This window comes from Danio rerio, chromosome 4 (genome assembly GCF_049306965.1).
Source record: "Danio rerio strain Tuebingen ecotype United States chromosome 4, GRCz12tu, whole genome shotgun sequence".
Lineage (NCBI taxonomy): Eukaryota > Metazoa > Chordata > Actinopteri > Cypriniformes > Danionidae > Danio > Danio rerio.
Window position 1 is genome coordinate 59251224 of NC_133179.1, and position 23949 is coordinate 59275172.

Genomic DNA, 23949 nt, shown 5'->3' on the forward strand with positions numbered 1-23949 from the left:
TCAAAGAACTCAAAAAGGTCTTTGATCGGGCCGCCTCTGGGAGAGAGGCCGCCCGAGTCCTTGCTGAGCTTCGCCAGGGGAATCGGAGCGTGGCGGACTATTCAATCGAGTTCCGCACGTTGGCTGCTGAAAGCGGTTGGAACGCAGAGGCTCAATGGGACATGTTCCTTCATGGCCTTTCTGATCTTCTCCAGGATGAGATCTACTCTTTAGATCTGCCTAAGGCGCTGGACAAATTAGTGGATCTGGCTATCCAGGTGGATTCCAGACAGCTCCGCCGTGAGAGTTGCTTGAGGCATGGCAGATTTCCGGATCCTGTTCCTGAGCTTCCGGTCTCGGCGGTGGTGCCGGAGATGAGTAGCGCTGTCCCGGAGCCCATGCAGGTGGAGCCCATACAACCCATTGCAGTACGCGCACTCAGCAGACTTTCCCTTCCCACTATCACTCACTCCACTAAACCCATTAAACTGATCACGTCTGGAAATCATGTTGAAAACATTTCATTTTTTTTAACAGACTGTTCTATCACACCGGTGGTTTTAGGTCATCCTTGGTTGATTCTCCATAAGCCTCATATCAACTGGGGTCTTAATACTATATTTTCGTGGAGTGAGAATTGTCATCAGTCTTGTCTTTCATCTGCTCGTTCTGCTGTTTCTTGTTCTGTGTTTCAGGAGGAGTGCATGGACCTGTCAAACATGCCCAGTGAGTACCTCGACCTGAAGAGAGTGTTCAGTACGTCTCGAGCTGCTTCACTGCCTCCTCACCGTCCCTATGACTGTGCAATAGCCTTATTGCCAGGTACGTCTTCGCCCAAAGGCAAGTTATACTCTCTTTCTATTCCTGAGAGAGAGGCCGTGGAGAAATATATTTCTGATTCTCTAGCAGCCAAGATCATACGGCCCTCTTCTTCACCGGCGGGGGCGTTTTTTTTTCCGTGAAAAAGAAGGATGGGTCTCTTAGACCCTGCATTGACTATCGAGGGCTGAACAGCATCACGGTGAAGAACACGTATCCTTTGCGGCTGATGTCTTCAGCGTTCGAGCGTCAGCAAGGGGCTTCGTTTTTCACGAAATTAGATCTCCCTAACGCATATAATTTGGTTCGCATGAAGCAGGGTCATGAGTGGAAAACTGAATTTTTGACCCACAGGGGGCATTTTGAATATTGTGTTCTTTCGTTCGGGCTTTCTAATGCTCCTGCGGTTTTCCAAGCACTTGTAAATGACGTGTTGCGAGACATGATAGATCAGTTTATTTATGTCTACCTGGATGACATTCTGATTTTTTCTCGTTCTCTCCAGGAACATGTGCAGCACGTCAGGCGAGTGCTTCAGCGGCTGCTAGAGAATGGGCTTTTTGTCAAGGCGGAGAAATGCGTGTCCCATGCACAGTCTGTTCCCTTTCTAGGACACATTGTGTCAGTCAAGGGGGTGCACATGGATCCAGAGAAGGTTCAGGCTGTGGTAAATTGGCCAATTCCGGAGTCTCGTAAGGCCCTGCAGAGATTTCTGGGCTTCGCCAATTTTTACTGGCGTTTTATTCGCAATTTCAGCCAGCTCGCCGAAAAGGAAGTCAGAAAAAAGGAGCCACTCCTTTTCATGAGGAAGAAGCAGTTGAAGTAGGGGCAGAAGAGAGTAAATTATATTAAAAGAGTATATAAAATTGTTTTGATTAAATAATGATAGACTGTGATATAATAATTAGGGATATAGTATCAGTTACAAAATAAACAGATCTATTACAATGCAGTATAAAAAAGACAAGTGAAATAAAGAAATAATGGGAAATATGCTTAATACAGTTATATTTGTTGAAATGGAATTTGAAGCTATACGAATGAGTATATTAATAAAGAAATGAATTTACTAAATAGAGGAGGATGACTTAAACAATAGACCAGTAGTTGTTGACTAGAACAATAAGAACAAATAAATTAATAATACTAATAGGAAAAATAAAGAGAAATTAAAATACAACATAAAGACCAGCTACTAAAGAAACATTAGAATAAATACATTAGAGGAAAAATGAGGAACATGACTTCGAGATGAGCTGTTAAACAGCAAAGAGATAAAATTGGCATAAGTCTCTGGTCGATGAAGAGAAAAATTAGAAGAAAATGTGACAGTTTAAAATTGATCAACTGAAGAGTTAATGAGCAAATATGTAAGGAAGATAAAAAATATGGATAAGAAAAACTTAAAAGCTTAGAATTAAAGAAATCCAAGTTATGGTTTGATAGAAAATAGAAGAAGATATGTTTAAAATATATTGAAATATGTTTGAAAAATATTATATACATAGAGAGAGAGAAAGACAGACATTAAACCGATGAGATAGAAACTAGAAAAATAGTTGCACTTGAAACACTTTGAGAAAGTGACACTTTGAGGAACTGAGATTTGATGTGAGAGGACAAGACTGAGTTTAGGTGAAAAAACTAAATAGAATAATAATATTAGTAATAATAATGATAAAAAAATTGTTATTGCTTACACTGGCTGTTTTCATCTATGAAAGTCAGCAGCATAAGACTATCTAAGCCATCATCTAGGGTCAAAGAAAAATCATGGACACTTAGTGGATGTTATGAACAAGATGAAGTGAGTTCAATTTCTCTTTATTTAAAATGATAAACACCAAGAAAGAAATGGATAATTAAACATTGCATTTCAGATATAAAAATATATATTAAACAAACATGAGGGGTCAAGGCCTAATATAAACCCTGAGATATAGCAATAATGTTGAACAATTATACCACAGGGTAGGCCATGTCATAATTTGTGTTTTATGAATAATAACCCAACTGTGTCTTGTTTTTTAGTCTCCACCATCGTAGTGCCCTACAGCTTTGCCTGCAGACTAAGCAGACCATAGTGCTGAGTGGATGGGAGTGAAGATGTCAAACTGTACTTAAAACTATTATTGGAGGTTAAATTGATTTTAAACTTAATAAAACCTGTCTCATTGGTTAGACTCTAGAATGTGGTCTCAATGGCTCACATGGTTCTTGAGTGCATGTTTCCCTAACATCAGAGATACCAAGTTCTGAAGGAAAACTGAGAAGGAGGTTGCAGTGAAGAAGAGCAGTAACTGGTCTCCATGAGACATTATTCCAAAGACGGGTAAGACTCTCGTTGGCCACCAGGAGCGACCTAAGCCAGGAATTTTGTTGCGGAAGACTAGGCACCTGTACAGGTAGGCAGGTATTGAGTGAGATGGTTGTGGAGTGGAGCAGTGATGCTTGAAAGGCCTAGAGCATCCGAATATTGAGGGGCACTTTGAAAGATCAGTGGTCTGCCTCAGAAATGTGGGCTCCTCCAAACCGGACCACAGCAAACTGCTAAATATGTCTGGAGGTCAGACACTCAGAAAAAGGAACTTGTGGGTAAAGTAAGAGGCAGGGTGTAGAGATGCGCGGATGGGCTATTATTTCATCCGCAACCGCATCACAAAACTCATCATCCGTCCGCCATCCATCCGCACTAACATTTTTGAAATTTTAAAACCGCACCCGCCCGCCATCTGCTGACTGAGCTCTTTATTTGAATGGCTTATTCCTTTTTATTATTAAATGAATGTTTCTTTATTGATTATTAGAAAATAGAGAATGACTTTAATGACATGCAGTTAATCCAAACGTGCAAGTCAAATCCAGCAGTAATTGACGCTTTGAAGTGACGCTATACAATACGAGGACGTGTCTTTTCACTTGATTTGACTCCTCGGTCCTTGAGTCTTTTCTTTGTGTCCTTCCCTCTCATCCTATAGGGGTGGAAAGACGAGGAAAGAAAGCAAGGAAAGGAAACGAGGATACACAAATAAGAAATGAGAAGCACCCCTATAAAGCTCTCAGAATATCAGCAGTGAACTCCGTCTCCAATTGGCGCACAGGGACAAAAATAAATAGCCTAAATTAAACGCACTGTACGGTACAATTTTTTAATTATTATTGTAGCCTAATAGAAAACGCATTTTGACACATCATTTGAACATTCAGACGAGAGCGCCTGGCCTCTAATGCGCCCTGCTGCACTGAAGGAGCGCTCGCTCGCAGCACGGAAGTTTGTAGATGAAGACTTCTGTACTTCACAGAATGAGAGGAGGAATCGGATACACTAATTCTGGATGAAGTCAGTCATAGGGTTTTTAGTTGGTGTGCCAGCTATGTGTACAAAAACAGTACAACCGCCCACCACCCGCCCGAATTTATTTAAAATATTATTTTTCGTCACGTCATCCGCCCGATCCGCGGATTCTCCGGCTGTAACCGCCATCCGCGCATCTCTAGCAGGGTGCTGTCAAGAACCATTTGAGGCCATATGATGACTGGTAATATAAAGGAGAAGGTTTTGTTATGAAAATAATAACTAAGAAAAAGACTTAAAGGAAAATATATAATGAATCTCTAAATGTATAATGTTGAAATGATATTTAACTATGTTTGCAAATTTTCATAGGTTTACTGATACAGGGCATGAACAGGATATAGGAGGAAGTACAATGTAATGGTGGTGACTAAAGAAGAAGAAACAACTATTGGTAACTGGAATCATTTGAATTATACATTTTGATGGAATTTATTATTTAAGTAAAGATTTACTAAAAGCAAAATATTATGTTGAATCATCTAAATTAAGATGGGATATTAAAAACTAGAAAAGGTTGGTAACAGAAAAAAATATTTATGCGTAAAGAAGAAATTGAAACATGAAAAATTGAACTCACTTCATCGGGTAAAAATTAATAGTTCTAATCTGATAAAAGAATTAAAACATAATAAGAGAGTTTAAGAAAACAGATTTTCTTTCACATGTAACCATGTGAAGAAGTTTAATGATGAAGTCAAAATACAGCTGAAAGAAACAAATAAGAAAATTTAGTGAGTTTTGGTTAGCTTATAAAAGTATATCAAGATTGTATGGGCAACTAGTTGAAGCGAAATGATGTAGAACTAATTAGTAGTCAAAAGAAAATCATAAAAATGATTAGAAGAAACTAAGTAATAAATAGTTGAGAAAATGAATTATCAAAAGTAGTGTCAAATTCAAAAAACTGATTGATTATTAGTGAAATACTTAAATGGAGGATTATAAAAGTAGTCAGCGCAGTGAAGAGGTTGTTTGTCGTTGAGCAATTAAGAGAAACACCTAGACAAGGTCATATGGAATCTGTTTTAGAAATTTTATTTAAGCTAAATTTTATAGTTATAAACATAGATGTGACTAATTTAATTTTAATAAAATTTTACAAGAAAGCAACAAACAAAGGAAGATTGTGTTTAATTTATGATTTAGAAGCAATTAAGGAGAATAGATTTTAAAGCTGAGGTTAATAGTGTATGCAGAAATATGGTCATACTGATGAAAAAATGTAAAGTGATTGATTTTTGAATTATCAGAGAGAGTGGTGATGATTAAGCATGTTGATTAAGGGTGGAGCCGAACCCGAATACGGTATTCGGAAAGGCACGAATAGCGTGTTTTTACGCCCTTACAAAAATAGCCTACAGGAATCCTGCAGGAATTTCATACAGGTATCCTACAGGATTTTCAGCTCATTTTCCTGTAGGAATACCTGCAGGAATTTTGTGAAGGAAATTTTAAGACAGAAATTTATGAAGGAAATTTATGCAGGGATTGTTCCTGCAGGAATTACAATCCTACAGGTCTATTAAAATATACAGTTCCTGCAGGATTATTGTGCAGGATAGATTTGAAGTTAGAGAAATTTCACAATGAATCAATGTATTTTCACAAATTATTTATTAAAATTGTTAAAAAAAAATAAAAATAAAAAGTAGACCAGAATCCAATGAACAGGCTGCGTTTACTCCATTTTCCTAAAAAAAAAAAAGAAAAAAAAGTGTCCTGTAAGTGGTAGAGTATACAGAATACAGTCTGTACAGTATAAAAACCATTACAGCTATGAAGAATCCCCATAAACAATTAATGGACCCTTTTCACAAAACTGTTATGATGTGTTGTTAAAGATCATCTGCATCCTAAATACCTTAAAGTTTTTAATATTTAGATTTTTTAAACTTATGTACATTTACATTCATTTATGTATAATACAATCTTTATGTCAAATTAAAAAAACAATGCGAGGAGTATCTAATGAAGTGTCTATGGGGACAGGACAGTAAATTTGACATTGTTTTCTGTAGCAAATAGAATTGTAAAAAAAAAAAAAAAGTTGTACTCTCTCATTCACTGCGCTCGGAGTTTACCAACTATGATGATTTCAGCTGCTAAAAAACACGCAAATGTGAAAAGGGTCCATACAAGTGTGTGCGTGTGTGTGTGTGCGTGCATGCACAAATGATTACCTTACTTGTAACTTGTGCTCATCATTTACTTTTTCCCTTACTGCTGCTCTGATCAATTTTATTGGTACGTTTGGAAACTTCTTCTCTACTACGTCTGTAAATTCCCCTCTTCTGAATATCCTCCTCCTGAGAGTTTCTTTGTTCTCTAAAGAGAAATAGATAAAGTTGAAAATACTTATCTTCAATCATGATAAAGCATGAGCAGGATTTAAGTTTCTGTTGATATGATAACCTTGGATAAAATATCACAATATTGTGATTACTGCTCTAAAATAAGTTATTTTTAAAAATCTGAGTAAAAAACAACAACTTAAACACATTTTATTTTAGAAAAGATTTTAAATATTTTGGAACGGCAAACATGTCAGGCTAAATAATTAAAATAAATCATTGACTGCTGCTGTCGTCATTAGTTTCAAAAACACAGATTTCTTTACAACACATAAAAAACCTTTACAAATACCTTGGAAACTGTATAGCAGAAAATATTGGTGGTTATAAAACCGTGACTTTTCCAAACAGACATAAATCTTGAAACCGCTTATTGTCCAATGCCTACTCATGATCACAAGTCTTGATGTTTGCTGTACGTTTTACCTTTAATGTCTAGAACTGTAGCTGGTGAACTTTCATCCTCATAGGCAACATCCACAACATCCCCAGGTTCAAATTTCTTTTTCAGTAGGTTCTTTTTAGAAACAATAATGTCATAGGTCGATGGTTCCTCCCTCCATTCCACTAATGTTAGGACTCATCTTTTGCCCATTTTCTAAGATAGATAAATATATAGACATAAATAAACACACACACACATGCACACAATTAATTCTGATGGCTACAGCTGACTGTATCCATGACAACAGTTTTACCTTAATGTACCTGCCAAAGAGTAGTTTGCTGTCCGGCCGTAGCGATAAATGATTTCTGAGGTAACAAAAAACTATATTAGCACCATTTATAAGCAGTGAAAATACTAAATAAAACACTGGTTATGTTAACAATGATAAAAATATCATTTCATATAGTAATTTTTTAAATTAAGTTCTGATATGATGTGCGGTAGTAGACCTTAGTATATTACGTTAGCAATGTACTAGTATGTACTAGTAGTATCTCGACTTTAAAAATCAGGTAAGTATTTGTTTTGGTGTTACAAAACAATTTACTGATTTAACATTAAAACAGAGCATTTATTAGAGCACTTTAACGATAAAATAACTTAAGAAAAGTGTTTTACCTTCAGAAGACGGTTGGTGACAGTTGACTGACGTGCATTCGAATCGGCGACGTGAAGCGAGTCATCTCAATGAATCGAATCTTTTCTCTGAATGATTCATTTTACCGGAGTTTATAATGTAAACTACACTGTAACGCCAGTAGGTGGCGAAAACGAGCGTCTTTTTTTAAGTGTGAAAGACTGTGTGAATCTGTAAAGCACAGATTCATCAAAACACACGTATTCCACAAACAAATCATTTATTTTGTTAAAGAAAAAAGTCTGTTTATAAGAATGTTTATTTTAATGTGTCTACTCAAGTCCATTTTGTCAAATAATACACACATATATTAGTAGTAGTCATTATTAACTTAAAATATTGTAAATATATAATGTGTTTAAAATAGACCTATACATTATTGGCAGCAATGTATTATCTAATTTTAATTTAGCATTTATATCTTATTTTATTTAAAATGTTTAACAAATGTTTATATTAATTTAATAATTAAATTTACTCTAACATTGCAGAAAACACATTATGTTTACCAATCACCTGAACAATAACCGTAACCTGCTTCTTTTAAAAGAATAAAAATGGAGTAAAAATTGTACTTAAATGAAGAGGCACCAGTTTCAGCTGCCACAAAAAGGCAATGGACACAGAATAAAATAGGTTGCTCAGGTCAAAAAGACAGAGAATAAAGGATAACAGCAACAAACATTTTAAAAGAAAGAGGAAGAGACTCTGTTGAACTCATAAAATGCACAGACATACGTTTAACATATACTACCTCAAGGACAGGTCTTGCATTTTTTTAATTTATTTATTTATTTTGATTTTTTTTGCATCTAACCAAACAGATTTTTAATAAATGAAAAAAAAAGTATAGAAATGAAACGTAAAAGTGTACAGCTTGCTTGTTTGCATAAATGCATAATTTGAATGGTTTAGTGTAATGGTTGATTTTTATAATTGCCTATAATCTTTTTGTATACTTTATGTAGTTATTTTCTTTTTTTTTGTTTGTTTGTTGTAATGTTTATCTGTTAGAACTCATATTGTATTGCTACCAAAAACAAGTGACACAATTTCTTTCATTCCAATTACAACAAATAATTCCTGCAAGCCCTGCAGGAATTATAAAATCCTGCAGGATTTGTCACTTGCTTGGATCCATTGTAAAAACCTGTAGGAAATTCCTGCACATATTGTCAATGTGTCTTACAGGATTTTTGAATTCCTGCAGGACAGCAGCTTTTCTGAAGGGGAAAAAAATGAATCCTTCAGGATTCCTGCAAAAAGTACTGCATGATTCTAAAACCTGTAGGAATTGCCTGCACATATTGTCAATATGTCCTGCAGGATTTCATAATTCCTACAGGATACCAGCAGGTTCCTGCAGAAAAAAATGAAAATCCTGCAGGATTCCTGTAGGCTATTTTTGTAAGGGTACTGTCTCTGGGCTTTTGTACTTCCATTTTAAACCAAATAATAATGGTTGTGGTAAGATTAACCGTGTTTTTGTAGTTTAAAATATGGTATTCAGTCATGTTTAAACAAATAAATACCACATTTTCTGTAATAAATCGTGGTTAATTTTTCTTTCTCGATCTTAGTTAATTAACATAACTCATATTTATTTTCTATTTTTATTTAAAGTCATCATACACAAAACAACTGGGATCAGGACAGGTATCTGATGTTAACTAATATAAAAGTGATCATACATGAAACCCCTGGGATCAGGACAGGTATCTGATGTTAATATATATAAAAGTGATCATACATGAAACACCTGGGATAAGGACAGGTATCTGATGTTACTGTATATAATATAAAAGTGATCATATATGAAACCCCTGGGATCAGGACAGGTATCTGATGTTACTGTATATAATATAAAAGTGATCATACATGAAACCCCTGAGATCAGGACAGGTATCTGATGTTACTGTATATAATATAAAAGTGATCATACATGAAACCCCTGAGATCAGGACAGGTATTTGATGTTACTGTATATAATATAAAAGTGATCATACATGAAACACCTGAGATCAGGACAGGTATCTGATGTTACTGTATATAAAAGTGATCATACATGAAACCCCTGAGATCAGGACAGGTATTTGATGTTAATATATATAAAAGTGATCATACATGAAACACCTGAGATCAGGACAGGTATCTGATGTTAATGTATATAACATAAAAGTGATCATACATGAAACCCCTGGGATCAGGACAGGTATCTGATGTTAATATATATAAAAGTGGTCATACATGAAACCTCTGGGATCAGGACAGGTATCTGATGTTACTGTATATAATATAAAAGTGATCATACATGAAACCCCTGAGATCAGGACAGGTATCTGATGTTACTGTATATAATATAAAAGTGATCATACATGAAACCCCTGGGATCAGGACAGGTATCTGATGTTAATATATATAAAAGTGATCATACATGAAACCCCTGAGATCAGGACAGGTATTTGATGTTACTGTATATAATATAAAAGTGATCATACATGAAACCCCTGAGATCAGGACAGGTATTTGATGTTAATATATATAAAAGTGATCATACATGAAACACCTGAGATCAGGACAGGCATCTGATGTTAATGTATATAACATAAAAGTGATCATACATGAAACCCCTGAGATCAGGACAGGTATTTGATGTTAATATATATAAAAGTGGTCATACATGAAACCCCTGAGATCAGGACAGGTATCTGATGTTAATGTATATAGTATAAAAGTGATCATACATGAAACCCCTGAGATCAGGACAGGTATTTGATGTTAATATATATAAAAGTGGTCATACATGAAACCTCTGGGATCAGGACAGGTATCTGATGTTACTGTATATAATATAAAAGTGATCATACATGAAACCCCTGGGATCAGGACAGGTATCTGATGTTACTGTATATAATATAAAAGTGATCATACATGAAACCCCTGGGATCAGGACAGGTATCTGATGTTACTGTATATAATATAAAAGTGATCATACATGAAACCCCTGGGATCAGGACAGGTATCTGATGTTACTGTACACTGTAAATGCAAACATGGTATTTAATTAAAAATAGTAAATTGACCTTAATCAGTTTTTATCAACCTGCTATTAACACTCACTTTTAGTAAGTTACTTGTACTTTGAGGTTGAAAAATCTTACCAGCTCAGTTTACTTGAGCTGGATTCATTTAGAAAAAGTAAGTTTATGACACTGTGGGCATGCGCAGATCAACCAATCATCCCCAACCAATCAAGGTGCTTCGTAAGGCGGGTCTTGGCGTGGCGGGATTCGTAATTTTGCAAACGGTATGTCACGTCTTGCCCGCAACTGACCGACCAGATGAAGCTGGATATCATTGAGCTGGACCTAAACATCGCTTCAACGGCACTTGTGATTATCGTCAGCATAACAGCGATTCTTGTGCTTGGCACACTCATTTGGTGAGTAAATATTTTAATTTACCCTTGCGCAGATCGTTTTGTTTCTGTAAGTTAGCGCCAGTGTTTTGTGCCTGCTATGATGTGTGTAGTAATGTCGGCTAACGCTAGCTAACTATATTATGGACATAACGTGACTCTATTTTGATGAAACTTCCATAACTTCCTCTGTGTTGAAAATAGGTAACTTTCAAGACTTTTGTCACGTTAAAATTGAGGAAAAACTTTAATGTAGCAGTAACGTTAACGGTCGCGGGCGTGCTCGTCACGCGCACGCGCCCACCTGCCATGCAAGTAACATTTGTCATCGAGTACTGACTAGCAGCTAGCATGATGATAAGAGACTGATCCCGGCGGTTTGGGAGTTTCCTGAGTTTTATAACTGTTGTTTGTAAGCTCAGGCAGAACATCAGAACAAGTCTGGATGTATCCTTTTATTTTAATATAGTATTTTAATATATTTTAATATTCTTACCCAGATCCGTCTTGGTTCGCTACAGACAAGAGTGTTTACCTGTCTGAAAAGATCTTTACACTGAGTTTATCATAGTCTGCTATGATAGGGAACATATTTGCTGGCATACTCAGTGGCTTACATTATTCTTTAAGGTCATCTTGTACATAATATGTACATTTTAATACTGGGAGCTGTCATTGTGGGTTATTGGCCTATGTTACAGGTTTCACATGTACTTGGTTGTGCTAAATTGTTGTATTTTTTTTTTTTAACTGTGCCCTTCCAGGCTCAAGCAGATGGTGATCAATCCACACATTCCATAATCCCAGCAATAAAAGGTATTTTCAACTAATAACTGTATAATTATTGCATGCTAAAGTAAAAGTTATGCTTACATCAGAGCAATTGGATTACAACAAAAGCTTAGAAAATCTTGTGTGTTGAAATTATTTCATTATAGTATATTTCATCATACAGAATATTTTGTGCATATTTAGAATTTCAACTATTTGATTTAATTAGTATTTCTGGACTGTCTCCATAGATACTGTGGGTTCGATTTATAGTCCATCATACCCAGGACTACAGTTTATACATAAAATATAAATATAAAAATATACATTTTTTTCATGATATTTATTTTGTATCACATTTGATACATCAGGCGTTTGTGCAACTTTTTGCTCAAAACATAGAAAATTTTAATTACAAAAAAATGAATTTGCCCTTCTCTTTTTGACAAAAGAGAACATTTTAGGCAGTTTATCTCTTTATTTTTTGTTACATTAAGCATTTTACAGTGTTTTATTATTTCACATTGTGGTAGGCGCACTAGTAGTTTCAGTTCTTGTTCAGGCAAAGATGCCCTTTACATTTACACGGTACACAGAAGTGAGAAGTCATTGCTTGTGCAGTGTTTTTATCTCTGTCAGGTTTCTCCATGTTGGAAAATGATCAGGATCATGCCTTGTAACATTAAAAAAGCACACACAGCAAATTCATTGGTGTTAAATTTCAAGTGTTGTGGTAATTCAGAGTAAAGTGTTAAAATTCTAGAGTTAGATAAAGGTAAAACAACCCTCTCGGCGTTAGAAGCTTATTTGCCTCCTTGTCATACAGAGTAACATGTATCTACCTTTGTAGATTGTAAAAACCCTTGTATTTGAGAAACTAATCAGAGTGTCTGAAATCTCGCCACACCCTCATTCACCTGGCCCTTAAATTAGTCAATTAGTTTAGTCCACTAGACAGAGTGAATGACCACAAATAAGTGAATTCAGACACCTGCTGTTGAACACCTGCTGTTAACAAGCACAATCACTGAAGGAATAAGAAATTGAAGGAAGAAATAAAACTACAGACACAGCCTCACACCAAACCAACTGAATTAAAACAGAGGATTAAACAACTCCATTAAATAATAGCATTAGCAGCTTCACTGATTACAGTTTGACTTAATTTCTGTAAGAATATTTGACAATGAACCGAGGTTTATATTTTTTTATTAAAAATATTTCATTTGACCTCACCATCATGGAGATCAGAGGCTGCTTATTTGAGCTCTTGAAGCTTTACTCTAATATCATATTGTTTCTCTGACTGCTATAGCTGTGTTTCTAAATCTCATTAGCTATAGCAAGAAAGGTCAAGGGAAACTATACTGTTTATGCTTAATTGTTAAAGATTTAATTTCAGGTGTTTATTAAGTTGATTCATAAAGATATGCAAATATAGTTGTATTAAAACTGCATGGGACAATACTTCTGGCAGTCTGCTGCTCTTCATAGAAAATTCAACAAACAATTAGGATGCATTTAATAATTAGAGTATCATGCACTAAACATTCAAGCTCCAGCTTGCTCTTTATGACACACAGGCATCAAGAATCAGGACATGAACCTCAACCGTGGTTGCTAAAAAAAAAAAAAAAGCTGCATAGTTCATTCCGCAATGCATGCTGGGTGCCAGCATAGTACAAAGCTCCCAGCATGCATTGCAACATGAATAAATTATGCAGCTTTATGTTCTTACAATTTCTTTATTTTCCTTTATTTTGTGTTGTTTTTGGGAGGTGATATTTCAGTAGTGTTTTTTTTTTTTTTTACTTGATTTTTATTTTTTTGTTTGTCACCATCATTGAGATTCAAAGACTAATTACTGATGTCTGTGTGTTTTTGAGTGCTGCCATAGATCAAACATTCTAATTGTAAATATTGGTTTTATTTGAGCTTCAGTGGTTTCATTTATGTATATTATTTATTTCTCACACATAACTAATATGATATTGATTTAGAAAACAAGCAGGAAAGGGTGGCGATGTTATCATTAATAATCTCTTCAGACTGACACTTTAATTTTCTTTCGGCTTTCCATGCTATATGTATAAATAGTGTAATTAACACTATCTATAGCAACCAAAATAAAAGACATTTATTGTAAGAAGTTAAAGAGCTTGACTAAAGTAGACTCTGTCCTCCACCATGGTGACTTCAAATGAACAACAGAAATTTCATTAAGAGCTTTTGTTCACATGACAGAAATAAAGTCACTGGTCAGTAATAGGTGAAGCTCCATGATAAGTTGTTTAATTTGATGAGTTTTTTTTAAAGATGTTGAAAAATAAAATTTTTTATTGTGTAATTTGTTTTATTTTTATTGATTATTATTTTATTTAGAGTTTTTTTTTTCTCAGTTGATTTCATCTTTGGTTTTGGCTTGTGTTTTTCTGTCCTTCAGTGATTCTGCTTGTTAACAGTTGTTCATCAACAATTTTCAATCCTCCTTTAATTAGACACTTAATTGTCTCATTAACTTCATCACTGTCTGAGTGTTCAGCCCTCTGTAGTGAGGACACTAGTGAGGATTTTGCTCTGGAATTTAAGGCTTACGTGTTCGAATGAAAAATACAGACTATGGGATTTGTTTTTAACAAATATTCTGGAAACTGAATTTACGAATGTAAAATGTTGAAAACAGCAGATTACTGGCAACCACTGCTGCCAGTATTTTGACATACATTTAACAGATATTTTACACAATAAGAGTTTGCTAATTAACACTCTGGGTGTTAAAAATTTTAACACTTTCAAAAATGTTATTTTAACACTTATAGTGGTTCCCATATAAACACTGAGGGAGTGTTAATTTTAACTCTAAGGTAGTTAAATCTACCAAATCTAAAATTTGCAGTGTGAGATCGATAAAAAATACAGACTGTTGAATGTGCTTTTAACAGAAATATTCTGTAAACTGAATTTATGAATGTTAAAAGCAGCAGATTACTGGCAACCACAGCTGCTGGTATTTTTACGTAAAATCTAAAAATGAAAAAGAAAAAAAGAAAAACAGCAAAACGGTTTTTGTGTCACCATTGTGGAGGATAATAGCGTCTCTGTTCAAGTCCAAGATGAACTGATATTATTTGATGTTATGCTGCATCTTCTTTTGTTTAAAGGTAACTGTGTAGTTACTAATGCAGTCAAAATCTGTTTGCTAATTGCAATCACACATGATAACATTATTGCATCTAAAGACTTTACTTTTTTTTTCTACTGAGCTATGATTTTGTAAACTGAACATTGTATTAGTTCATGAAATATGGTTATTTTTTGTAAATTTATACAGTTCTACAAAACTTCCATGTTTTTCACAGAAAGATTCTGGCAACCACAGCTGCTGGTATTTTTTCGGAAATTTAACAGATATTTTACACAATAAGAGTTTGCTAATTAACACTCTCTTGGTGTTGACAATGTTAACACTTTCAAAAGTGTTATTTTAACACTTATAGTGGTTCCCATATAAACTCTGAGGGAGTGTTAATTTTAACTCTAAGGTAGTTAAATCTACTATCTAAAATTTGCTGTGCATGTACATAAACATGGACCTTTTATGGGGTGCATGTTCATGTACATGCCTAGGACTTTCTGAATTTATTTGGCATCTGTGTTTATAGACTTGCCATCTTTGAATATATTGTGCAGGCTTATTTGTTCTCCAGTGTCCTGTAGCATTTCATCAGTGGCAAACTATTTCAATACTCTACGTATACAGAGTCCATAATAATAGATGGCAATTAAAGTGCCATAGTGCAGTTAGAGGAAGATAAGTAAGGATGGAGTCTGCTTTGCTGACTGCTTTCTGACTGTGTTCGTGTAGTTGGGACCTTTACTTCTGTGCGTGTCTAAACTACATTTTCTTCTTGATATTCTTCCTCATCACTGCTGTCTGAATGACCATTATCATGCATGGTCAGGCATCCTCCTCTTTCCTTAACTTCTCTCTGTCACTTTAATTGCCATAGACTATTATGCTGATGGCATTTTCAAGACACTTTAATTTTTGTAATATCTTCCTCTATTCTTTTGACATCTGAAAATACACAGAAATTGATCAATATAGTTTATCGATTATAAATTATTGTAAAAATACACACAATGTATTTTAAAATGGTATTTCAGTTTCTATTTATATTAGTTTAATCATCCAAAAACAGTGTTTTTGCATTGTAGTAGGCGTTATATTGATTACATTACAAAAATGTGACATCATTGTTCGGAAAATAATTTTATACAACAGGTATCAAATTTGATACATGATTTTCAACACAATTTATTTGCAACAAAATAAATTAATTATTAAGTAATAATGCTTTGTTTCAATCAAGAAAACATTTATTTAATAAAATTAGTAACAATAAAATTTTATTTTTAATTTAACAACTTGAAATTAGCAAATAGTTTTTAACTATAGTTTTAAAGAAGTTCATTGATTAAAAGCTTGATAATTAGATTTTTGCAAGGATTTAGTTTTACCCATAGCTCTGGTATTCCAAATCTGATACTGCATTTCAGTGTTTTTGTCTTTTTATGTTGCTAGGCTTGATGCTAAAATTATCTTTTCTTTCTTTTCAGATTTTTCAAAACGACAAACCGTTTCCTATGCAGTGGACATGTAAGTACTGCACATTTTGTGCTGAAAAGAGGGGCTACTTACTTAAACATTACCGCTTAAAACACGGGTGCCACACTCGAATATCACCACTACCATGCCTTCATAAGGAATGCCTGTGCACATTTAAATCTTTCAATGCACTCAAAGTCCACTTATCAACATGGCACACTCAAAAGGACTTAGGGAACGTGGGTGAAACTGCTTTCCATTTTCAGCTGTGTGACTTTGTGGAGCCTTGCACTGATGCTGACTTTTTTACCCATTTACGAAGACATTTGAAGCTGAAGCAAAAGGTTTCTTGTCCATATCAAGGCTGTAACTTTCAGAGCAATGTTTATTCAACCTTTAATGCACATAAAAGCAAAGAACATCAAGACCACAATAACATGGCATTCAAACCTGAAATTGTGTCACATAATGAACTTGAGGAACCTCCACCTCATACAAATATTCAACCCGAGGATAGTGCCCCTGAAACTGATGAGGTTGAGTTTGAGGTTACTGAGCTCAGTGAAGATGTGGAGAACTTGGAGAGTCAGTTGGAACATAATGTAGCTGCTCTATTTCTGAAAATGTCATCAATTCTTAACATCTCTGAAAATGCCCTGCAAGAAGTTATAGAGCAGATCAATCAAATTTATGTGCTTTCACAGCCATTGTTACATACATCTGTTGGAAAAATACTAAATCAACATTGTGGAGATGTTGAGGACTCTTTAGTGAGTGAGATAGTTAAAGTATTTACTGAGAATAATGTATTCCTGAAATTCACCTCTACTGGGGGGTCATTGTCAACCACTAGCAAGCGAACATCATACATTTCAAAAGAATTCTCAGTGGTAACGCCTGTTGAGTTTGTCCTAAAAGATGACAAGCAGACATTTGTGTATATCCCCGTACTAAAAATGCTGCAGACATTGCTAAACAATGGAGACATTTTAGATAAGGCCATGTCACCTGAGCCAAATTTGTCACAAGGATACCGATCTCACAGGGATGGTTCCCGGTTTAAAGACAATTCTCTCTTGACAGAGGAAGAATTCAGGATTGCTCTTTGCTTGTACATAGATGATTTTCAGGTGGCTAACCCCTTAGGAACATCCAGAAAGAAACACAAGCTATGTGCCATTTACTGGGTACTTGGAAATCTACACCCTAAATATCGCTCCTCTCTTCATTCCATTCAGCTTGCTCTACTTTGCAAGGTCAGCAGTCTCAAAGACCATGGTTATGGGGAAATTCTCCGCCCACTCATTCAGGACCTTGTTTTTCTTGAGCAACAGGGTGTATATGTTGAACAGTTAGGAGCCAGCATAAAAGGCACAGTATTATTTGTTGCAGCAGATAATTTAGCTGCCCATTCTTTGGGAGGGTTCTTTGAGAGCTTCACAGTAAGTCAGATGTGCCGATTCTGTATGGCCAAACGGGAGGAAATACAACACAAGGAAGTGAGGACAGGCTCATTTCCACCAAGAACAAAAGAAAATCATGATAGACAGGTGCAAGATGTATTGCAGGATCCTACCATGGCTCAACAATATGGCGTGAAAAGAAGCTGCCCACTTAGTAAAAGCTTGGAACATTTTCATGTTGTCAATGGGTATCCTCCAGACCTTTTGCATGATCTTCTGGAGGGTGTTGTTCCGGCTGAACTGGCTTTGTGCTTGAAGGCACTAATATCAAAGGGATACTTCTCACTTGAAATCCTGAATGTGGCTATTAAACAGTTTCCATATACATTTTCAGACAGAACAAACCAACCCCAGATCATCGCAAAGAACTTTGCTTCCAAAGCAACAATTGGAGGAAATGGTCATGAAAATTGGACACTCCTTCGCCTTCTGCCACTACTGATAGGTCATCACATTCCCGAGGGGGATGAAACCTGGGAGGTTTTAATGAACTTAAAAGATGTAGTGGAATTGTCAGTGTCTGCAAGCTTCTCAGAGGAGTCAGTGTGCTTTCTTGACTGCAAGATTGCAGAACATAGAGATATATTTCAGAAAGTTTTCCCGAATGAGAAGCTACGACCGAAGCACCACTACATTGAGCACTATCCTCAACTAATTCAAACTTTTGGTCCATTGTGTGATGTGTGGACAATGCGTTTTGAAGGCAAACACAAGTTCTTCAAGAAAGTTGTGCGTCACATTCACAACTTCAAAAACATACCCCTTACTTTAGCTCTCAGACACCAGCATATGATAGCCTTCCATTTAGCTGCTACCTCCTTTTTCAAGCCATCTGTTGAAATTAACAAAGTGAAGTCTGTAATGGTTGCTTCATTTCCTGAAAATGTGAAGAACCGTCTCCATCTCAGGAATAACCAGAACACAGTCCTTGTAGCAGCTTCTGTTTGCATAGATGGCATTAAGTACAGTGCTAATATGGTAATTTCCGTTGGATCGTGCTCAGGGCTGCCAGATTTCAGACAAATAGCAAAGATTGTGGTGATCAATACAGACATAATATTTGTCTGCAGACTTATGAAATCATGGTACAATGAGCATCTTAGAGCGTACGAGCTCTGTAGTAGCCATTTGCCCACGTTCTCTGTCACTCAGTTGTCTGAACTAAATGATGTTTTCCCGATTTCACTTTACAGAGTTGGAGACAAGCAGCTTGTCACACTGAAACGGCACATATTATGCTGAGAGAGTCAAACAGTTATCAAAATGGACCAGAGGTTGTTACTGAGAGTCATCATCGCTGAAGATGATATAAGGAAGTTGACTTTAAATAAGAGACCACAGTCCATTGAAGAATTCAAAGTGCAACTGGTGGATAAACTGTCACTGCAGTATGACTTTAAACTGCAGTATGAAGATCAAGACTTCAATAATGCCCTCTGCAATTTGACTGAAATAACTGATTTACCTGAAAGAGCTACAGTCAAAATCATCCCTCTTGTGGCTCTCCATTTAACAGCATTGTCATCACCCACCACAACATCAGACACTGAGGGCAGCACAGCAGACACTGAGATCCTGTCGCCTGTAGGAGCATCACCATCGCTAAGACAACAGTGGCCAGAGTTCTTTGACATACCCAATTTCTCAGTAGATGTTGAGTATAGGCTCAGACAGGCAGATCTTGCCTATATGAAAGATGAAACACATATGACTCTACCACGAGATATGAAGCATGACATACTAGAAAAGCTTGCTGAGACGATGTACAGTTTCAAGGCTTACCCTGACGATGATAACTTCAGCAGTGTTGCAAAAGCACTGATTAGCAAACACCCCTGCCTCACTGAGCCTGGACCACACAGATGGTATGGCTGGAAAAATAGCCTTAAATTTAAGATGGCCAATTATCGCACAAAGCTTCGAAAAGCTGGATGTGAGGATGTAGCAATCAATGGAGGCAAAAGAAGTAAAGGCAACCCAGAGGGAGAATCCTCAAGCAAGAATATCAAGCGGCCAAGAAGAGGTGAAGCAAACTACCTGCCTAACTTACCTGAAGGACATGATGAAACAAGTCTAGAAAATGCCAGAATGGTTTTAGTGGAAGAAATGAAGAAAAAACAACCAAATGGCACTCTCATTTCACAAATGATGGACCAATCATTCCCACTACGCAGACAAGAAATTGTAAAAAAGGTGCCTGCTGTACAGAACATGGTTGAACGATGGCCAGCACTCTTCATAGAGAGACAGGTAAGCAATTTTTGTTCTCAACCAATAAAATAATGAAAAATTAAAAATAAATTCAAGGTGTGTGACTAGAAATCCAAATACTTGTTGAAATGTTAATCCCTCTGCCACCTCTCCATCCCTACCCACTCCTCTCTACTTTTTCAGGTGTTTGCTGAGTTTAATAGAATCGCCAGTAAGAATCTTGAGGGAGACTTCTTTGAGGCTCTGGACCAGTATGCCCCACGTTTCATTGAACTTTTCAAAACAAAAAAGGGAACTGTTGGCCAGAAACTCAGGGAGCTGATGCAGCACATAAGCTGGATGGTAAGTAGGTTCATTTTGCTTTTGATCTGTGTGATAGTTCATCAATCAAGTTCTAAATGAGACTATCCAGACCAACCTATTTTATTTCCTGTCTGCTTGTGCCTTGCAAATTGTTAACTGGTCTTTTCTCTCTCTGTGTATCATTAGACACCAGACGTCATAGTACTTCGCTCTGTTGTCCTCAAAGGCATTCCCATTTTACTCGGTGATGACTCCAGTGAATTCTACAAGACCTGCTCTGTAAGTACTTGCACATAAGAAAAAGTTTGGTCTTGTAGGACACTTAGAATTGAAGACCAGGAGACTTGGTTCTTTCTTCAGCAGGATTCTTTATTGAGAACACGAGCTGCTGCAGTTAAGTCTGATCAAGGCACAAGAAAAGGGTTAAATATATCATATAATATTATTGACAAGTATACATTTCCATGGCCAACACTTAGTGTCAGATAACTTAAAGACATTGCTATTGCTACAAATTTTACACACACACCCACCAACCTGGAGGTGGACACACCCACACACACAAACTTACTGACACACTCAAACACAGGCTCACACACACTTGCACATTCAAAAAGACTCACACACACAGATTCAAACACACACACACACTCAAACACAGGCTCACACACACTCGCACATTCAAAAAGACTCTCACACACACACACACACACACACACACACACACAGTCACAGTCACACATTCAAAAAGACTCACACACAGATTCAAACACAGACTCAGACACACACACAAACCTGGAGATTGAGGTGGGCACACTCACACAAACCTGGACTAACAAACTTACTGACACTCAAACACAGGCTAACACACTCAGACACACACACACACACACAAACTGACACTGGACCTGGAGATGGACACACATAGCGACCTGGAGTTGAACACACACAGACTCAGACACACACACACACACACACTCAAACACAGGCTCACACACACTCACACATTCAAAAAGACTCATACACACACACACACACACACACACAAACTTGGAGGTGGACACACTCGCACCAACCTGGACCAGGAGGTGGACACACATAAACTTACTGACACACTCCAACACAGGCAATCACACACTCGCACATTCAAAAAGACTTGCACACACAGATTCAAACACACACTCTTTCACACACACAAACACAGGCTCACACTCACTCACACATTCAAAAAGACTCATACACACAGATTCAAACACAGACACACTCACACACACTCAAACACAGACTCAGACACACACACAGATTCAAACACAGACTCAGACACACACACACACACACACACACACACACACACACACACACACACACACACACATACTTTACCAAAATAAAAGAGGAATTAAAATGAAAACTAAAATTTACAATTTGAATTTGAGTTGTCACTATTATTGCGTGAGCGTTAATAAAGAGCTTTGTAAAACTATTTGTAATTTCTTTTTCACGTTTGGCTTTTCATTTTAATATTGGCTGTCTTGCCTCGAGACTGCAGTAAAAATGAAATGTGAAATCACCAATTGCATTTTATTTTTCAATTTGACTGGGATGATGCACTGTCACCATGAGAATGAAATAATTTCATTTCATTCTCAATTTTGTCACACATTTTGCATACAGTTTTTTGTAATGAAATGGTTAATCTGGTTTAAATTTTCATTTTAGTCCTTTAATTTATTTAAATTTGGCAGAAAATGTCTTCCATAGATCTTAAACATATTCTTAAATTTGTAATCCTTCACTCTGCATGAACATAAAACTATACCTGCGTTGACAGGTGTAATTCTATCTGCTCAATATACAATATACATTTTGTACAGTGATTGATGTATTTTGTAGGTTGAAAAGTCAGTGTCACTCTTTGGGAATGTATAGACCTTTTTGTATCTCCATAGCTTTAGTTTAACCATTACAATATATATTTTGTTTGCTTTATTGTAACAATCCAGTGTGAAAACATTTAAAACCATGTTCTCTGATAACAATACAACACTAAAAAAAGAATGTTTTAGAACAGCATAAATTGCAATGCTGAAGAATGTGTGTCTTTGTAGGATACAGAGAGAGACAAGGTCCTAGAATCCATCACTGTTGGTGTGCTGACAGTTGTCAGTGAAGATAATCCTCACGAGGGTCAAAGCTCAGTGGACCTCCAGCCCATCTCCACTGCCATCATTCTGGAGGGAGTTATTGTCATGGATCATATTAAAAACTTGCCTCAGGCAGTTTGTCTTTTGTTTGGTCTTACATATGCATTGCATTTGGATTACCCAAAATGCATGGCAAATACTCTCAACTTCATTCAGACTGTGATGCTTGGACTGGGAAAGAAAAACCTCCCACCAAAACTGTTAACTCTGAAGAACAGTCTTCTGGGTTAGAACAGTAAAGAGCCGTCGGCTGTCAGATAGCACTTTGTAAGCTTTGCAGCCATTAATGTTCTCCTCTTATCAGAGAAAGTTTGATGCTTTCATGCAACTGTTCTCACTAATTTACGTTCTCAAAGGAAAAAAAAAGAATATTCCATTAAAGTCTACCATGTTATGAAGGTATGCTAATGATGGAAATAATGCCACGTTGTGTTGCAATGAGTTGTTAGTTGTTATTAGATGATAATGTCAGAAAATAACCTAGCAAGGTTATCCTGTTTACATTTGTGTTTTGGGAAAACTTTTCATAGTTGTAATGTAGTACAAACACAAACTCCAAGGAGTGATGTTTTTATTTGTGTTGGTTTAATCCTTTGACTGCTCACTTTGGGAAACAAAAGCATTTGTTGTACTTTCAGTTTTGATCAGAAATGCACTGATTTTGCATGCACTGAAGTCATCCAGTAGTTACCTGTTTAATATTGGGAGACTGTTACATGCATAGAATTATCTCACAGAAATATTTTTATTTAATTTTTTTATATTTTTCCTTTTCATTTTATACAGTTGAACAAACCACAACTTTGTTGTTTAGCTGCTGTTTTGTACTTGAATGTGCATTGAATAAATTTTGTAATGGAGCTGAATCAACCCGGTGAGTGTTCTTTTATATTATATGTTTGTGTTGTGTTTGCCTTTAATACATAGTAACAGCAAAAATTTATAAGAAATGGGGAAGAGAAAAGGCCACATGTTGGACCCAAACCTGGGCAGCTACAACAAGGACCCATTAAAGGAAATTGGTTTCTTTAATTTAAGTGAACTTGAAAAATTAGTGAGCAGAACTGAAAGTGTTAAGTTGTAGGTATTTAGTAATTCTAAGTGGGGTTAAATTTATATCAAGCAATCCACACAAAATAAAAAAATTAAGTTAACACTAATCATGGCTATTAAGTTACATGAACTTAAAAAAACGTGTTAGTGGTACTACTTCATTTAGTACTGCACACTTAAAAAAAACAAGCTTTTCTAACTCACCAATCTTAAGTTTACTTTGCTTAATTTTTTTGAGGCAACGAGTTTGCATACTTTTTTTAAGTAAGGTCAACTAATTACATTTTACAGTGTATATAATATAAAAGTGATCATATATGAAACC

At 36.0% G+C, this 23949-nt stretch overlaps 2 protein-coding genes and 1 long non-coding RNA gene across 8 annotated transcripts in view; 1 reads left to right on the plus strand and 2 right to left on the minus strand.

Annotated features, from left to right (window-relative positions):
- LOC137491106 (uncharacterized) overlaps positions 1-23949 on the minus strand; it is a 1257671-nt gene that overhangs the window by 294176 nt on the left and 939546 nt on the right. The window lies entirely within an intron of this gene.
- On the minus strand, positions 5752-7639 carry LOC137491149 (uncharacterized). 5 transcript variants are annotated; one of them, XR_012402748.1, is made up of 5 exons: positions 7574-7639; positions 7206-7260; positions 6934-7105; positions 6342-6481; positions 5752-5847 (listed from the first exon to the last, which is right to left on the minus strand). It is a non-coding gene; the product is annotated as an uncharacterized lncRNA (long non-coding RNA). The 5 variants fall into 5 exon arrangements; XR_011011128.2 differs by having other exon boundaries at positions 6337-6481; XR_012402751.1 differs by having other exon boundaries at positions 7216-7260; positions 7574-7631.
- Positions 10932-23439, plus strand: LOC101886407 (sterile alpha motif domain-containing protein 3-like). The gene is made up of 7 exons (XM_021475617.3): positions 10932-11034; positions 11775-11826; positions 16402-16441; positions 19047-20103; positions 20248-20406; positions 20554-20646; positions 22476-23439. The coding sequence occupies exons 4-7, from the start codon at positions 19117-19119 to the stop codon at positions 22800-22802; spliced, it is 1566 nt and encodes a 521-aa protein (XP_021331292.1). The 5' UTR covers positions 10932-11034; positions 11775-11826; positions 16402-16441; positions 19047-19116; the 3' UTR covers positions 22803-23439.

Bases quoted from the DNA above. Each gene is read 5' to 3' on its own strand.
- LOC101886407 (XM_021475617.3), top strand. From the start codon at position 19,117: ATGGACCAGAGGTTGTTACTGAGAGTCATCATCGCTGAAGATGATATA. The intron at 20,104-20,247 runs GTAAGCAATTTT...CTACTTTTTCAG, and splicing joins CACTCTTCATAGAGAGACAG to GTGTTTGCTGAGTTTAATAG. The intron at 20,647-22,475 runs GTAAGTACTTGC...GTGTCTTTGTAG, and splicing joins AATTCTACAAGACCTGCTCT to GATACAGAGAGAGACAAGGT.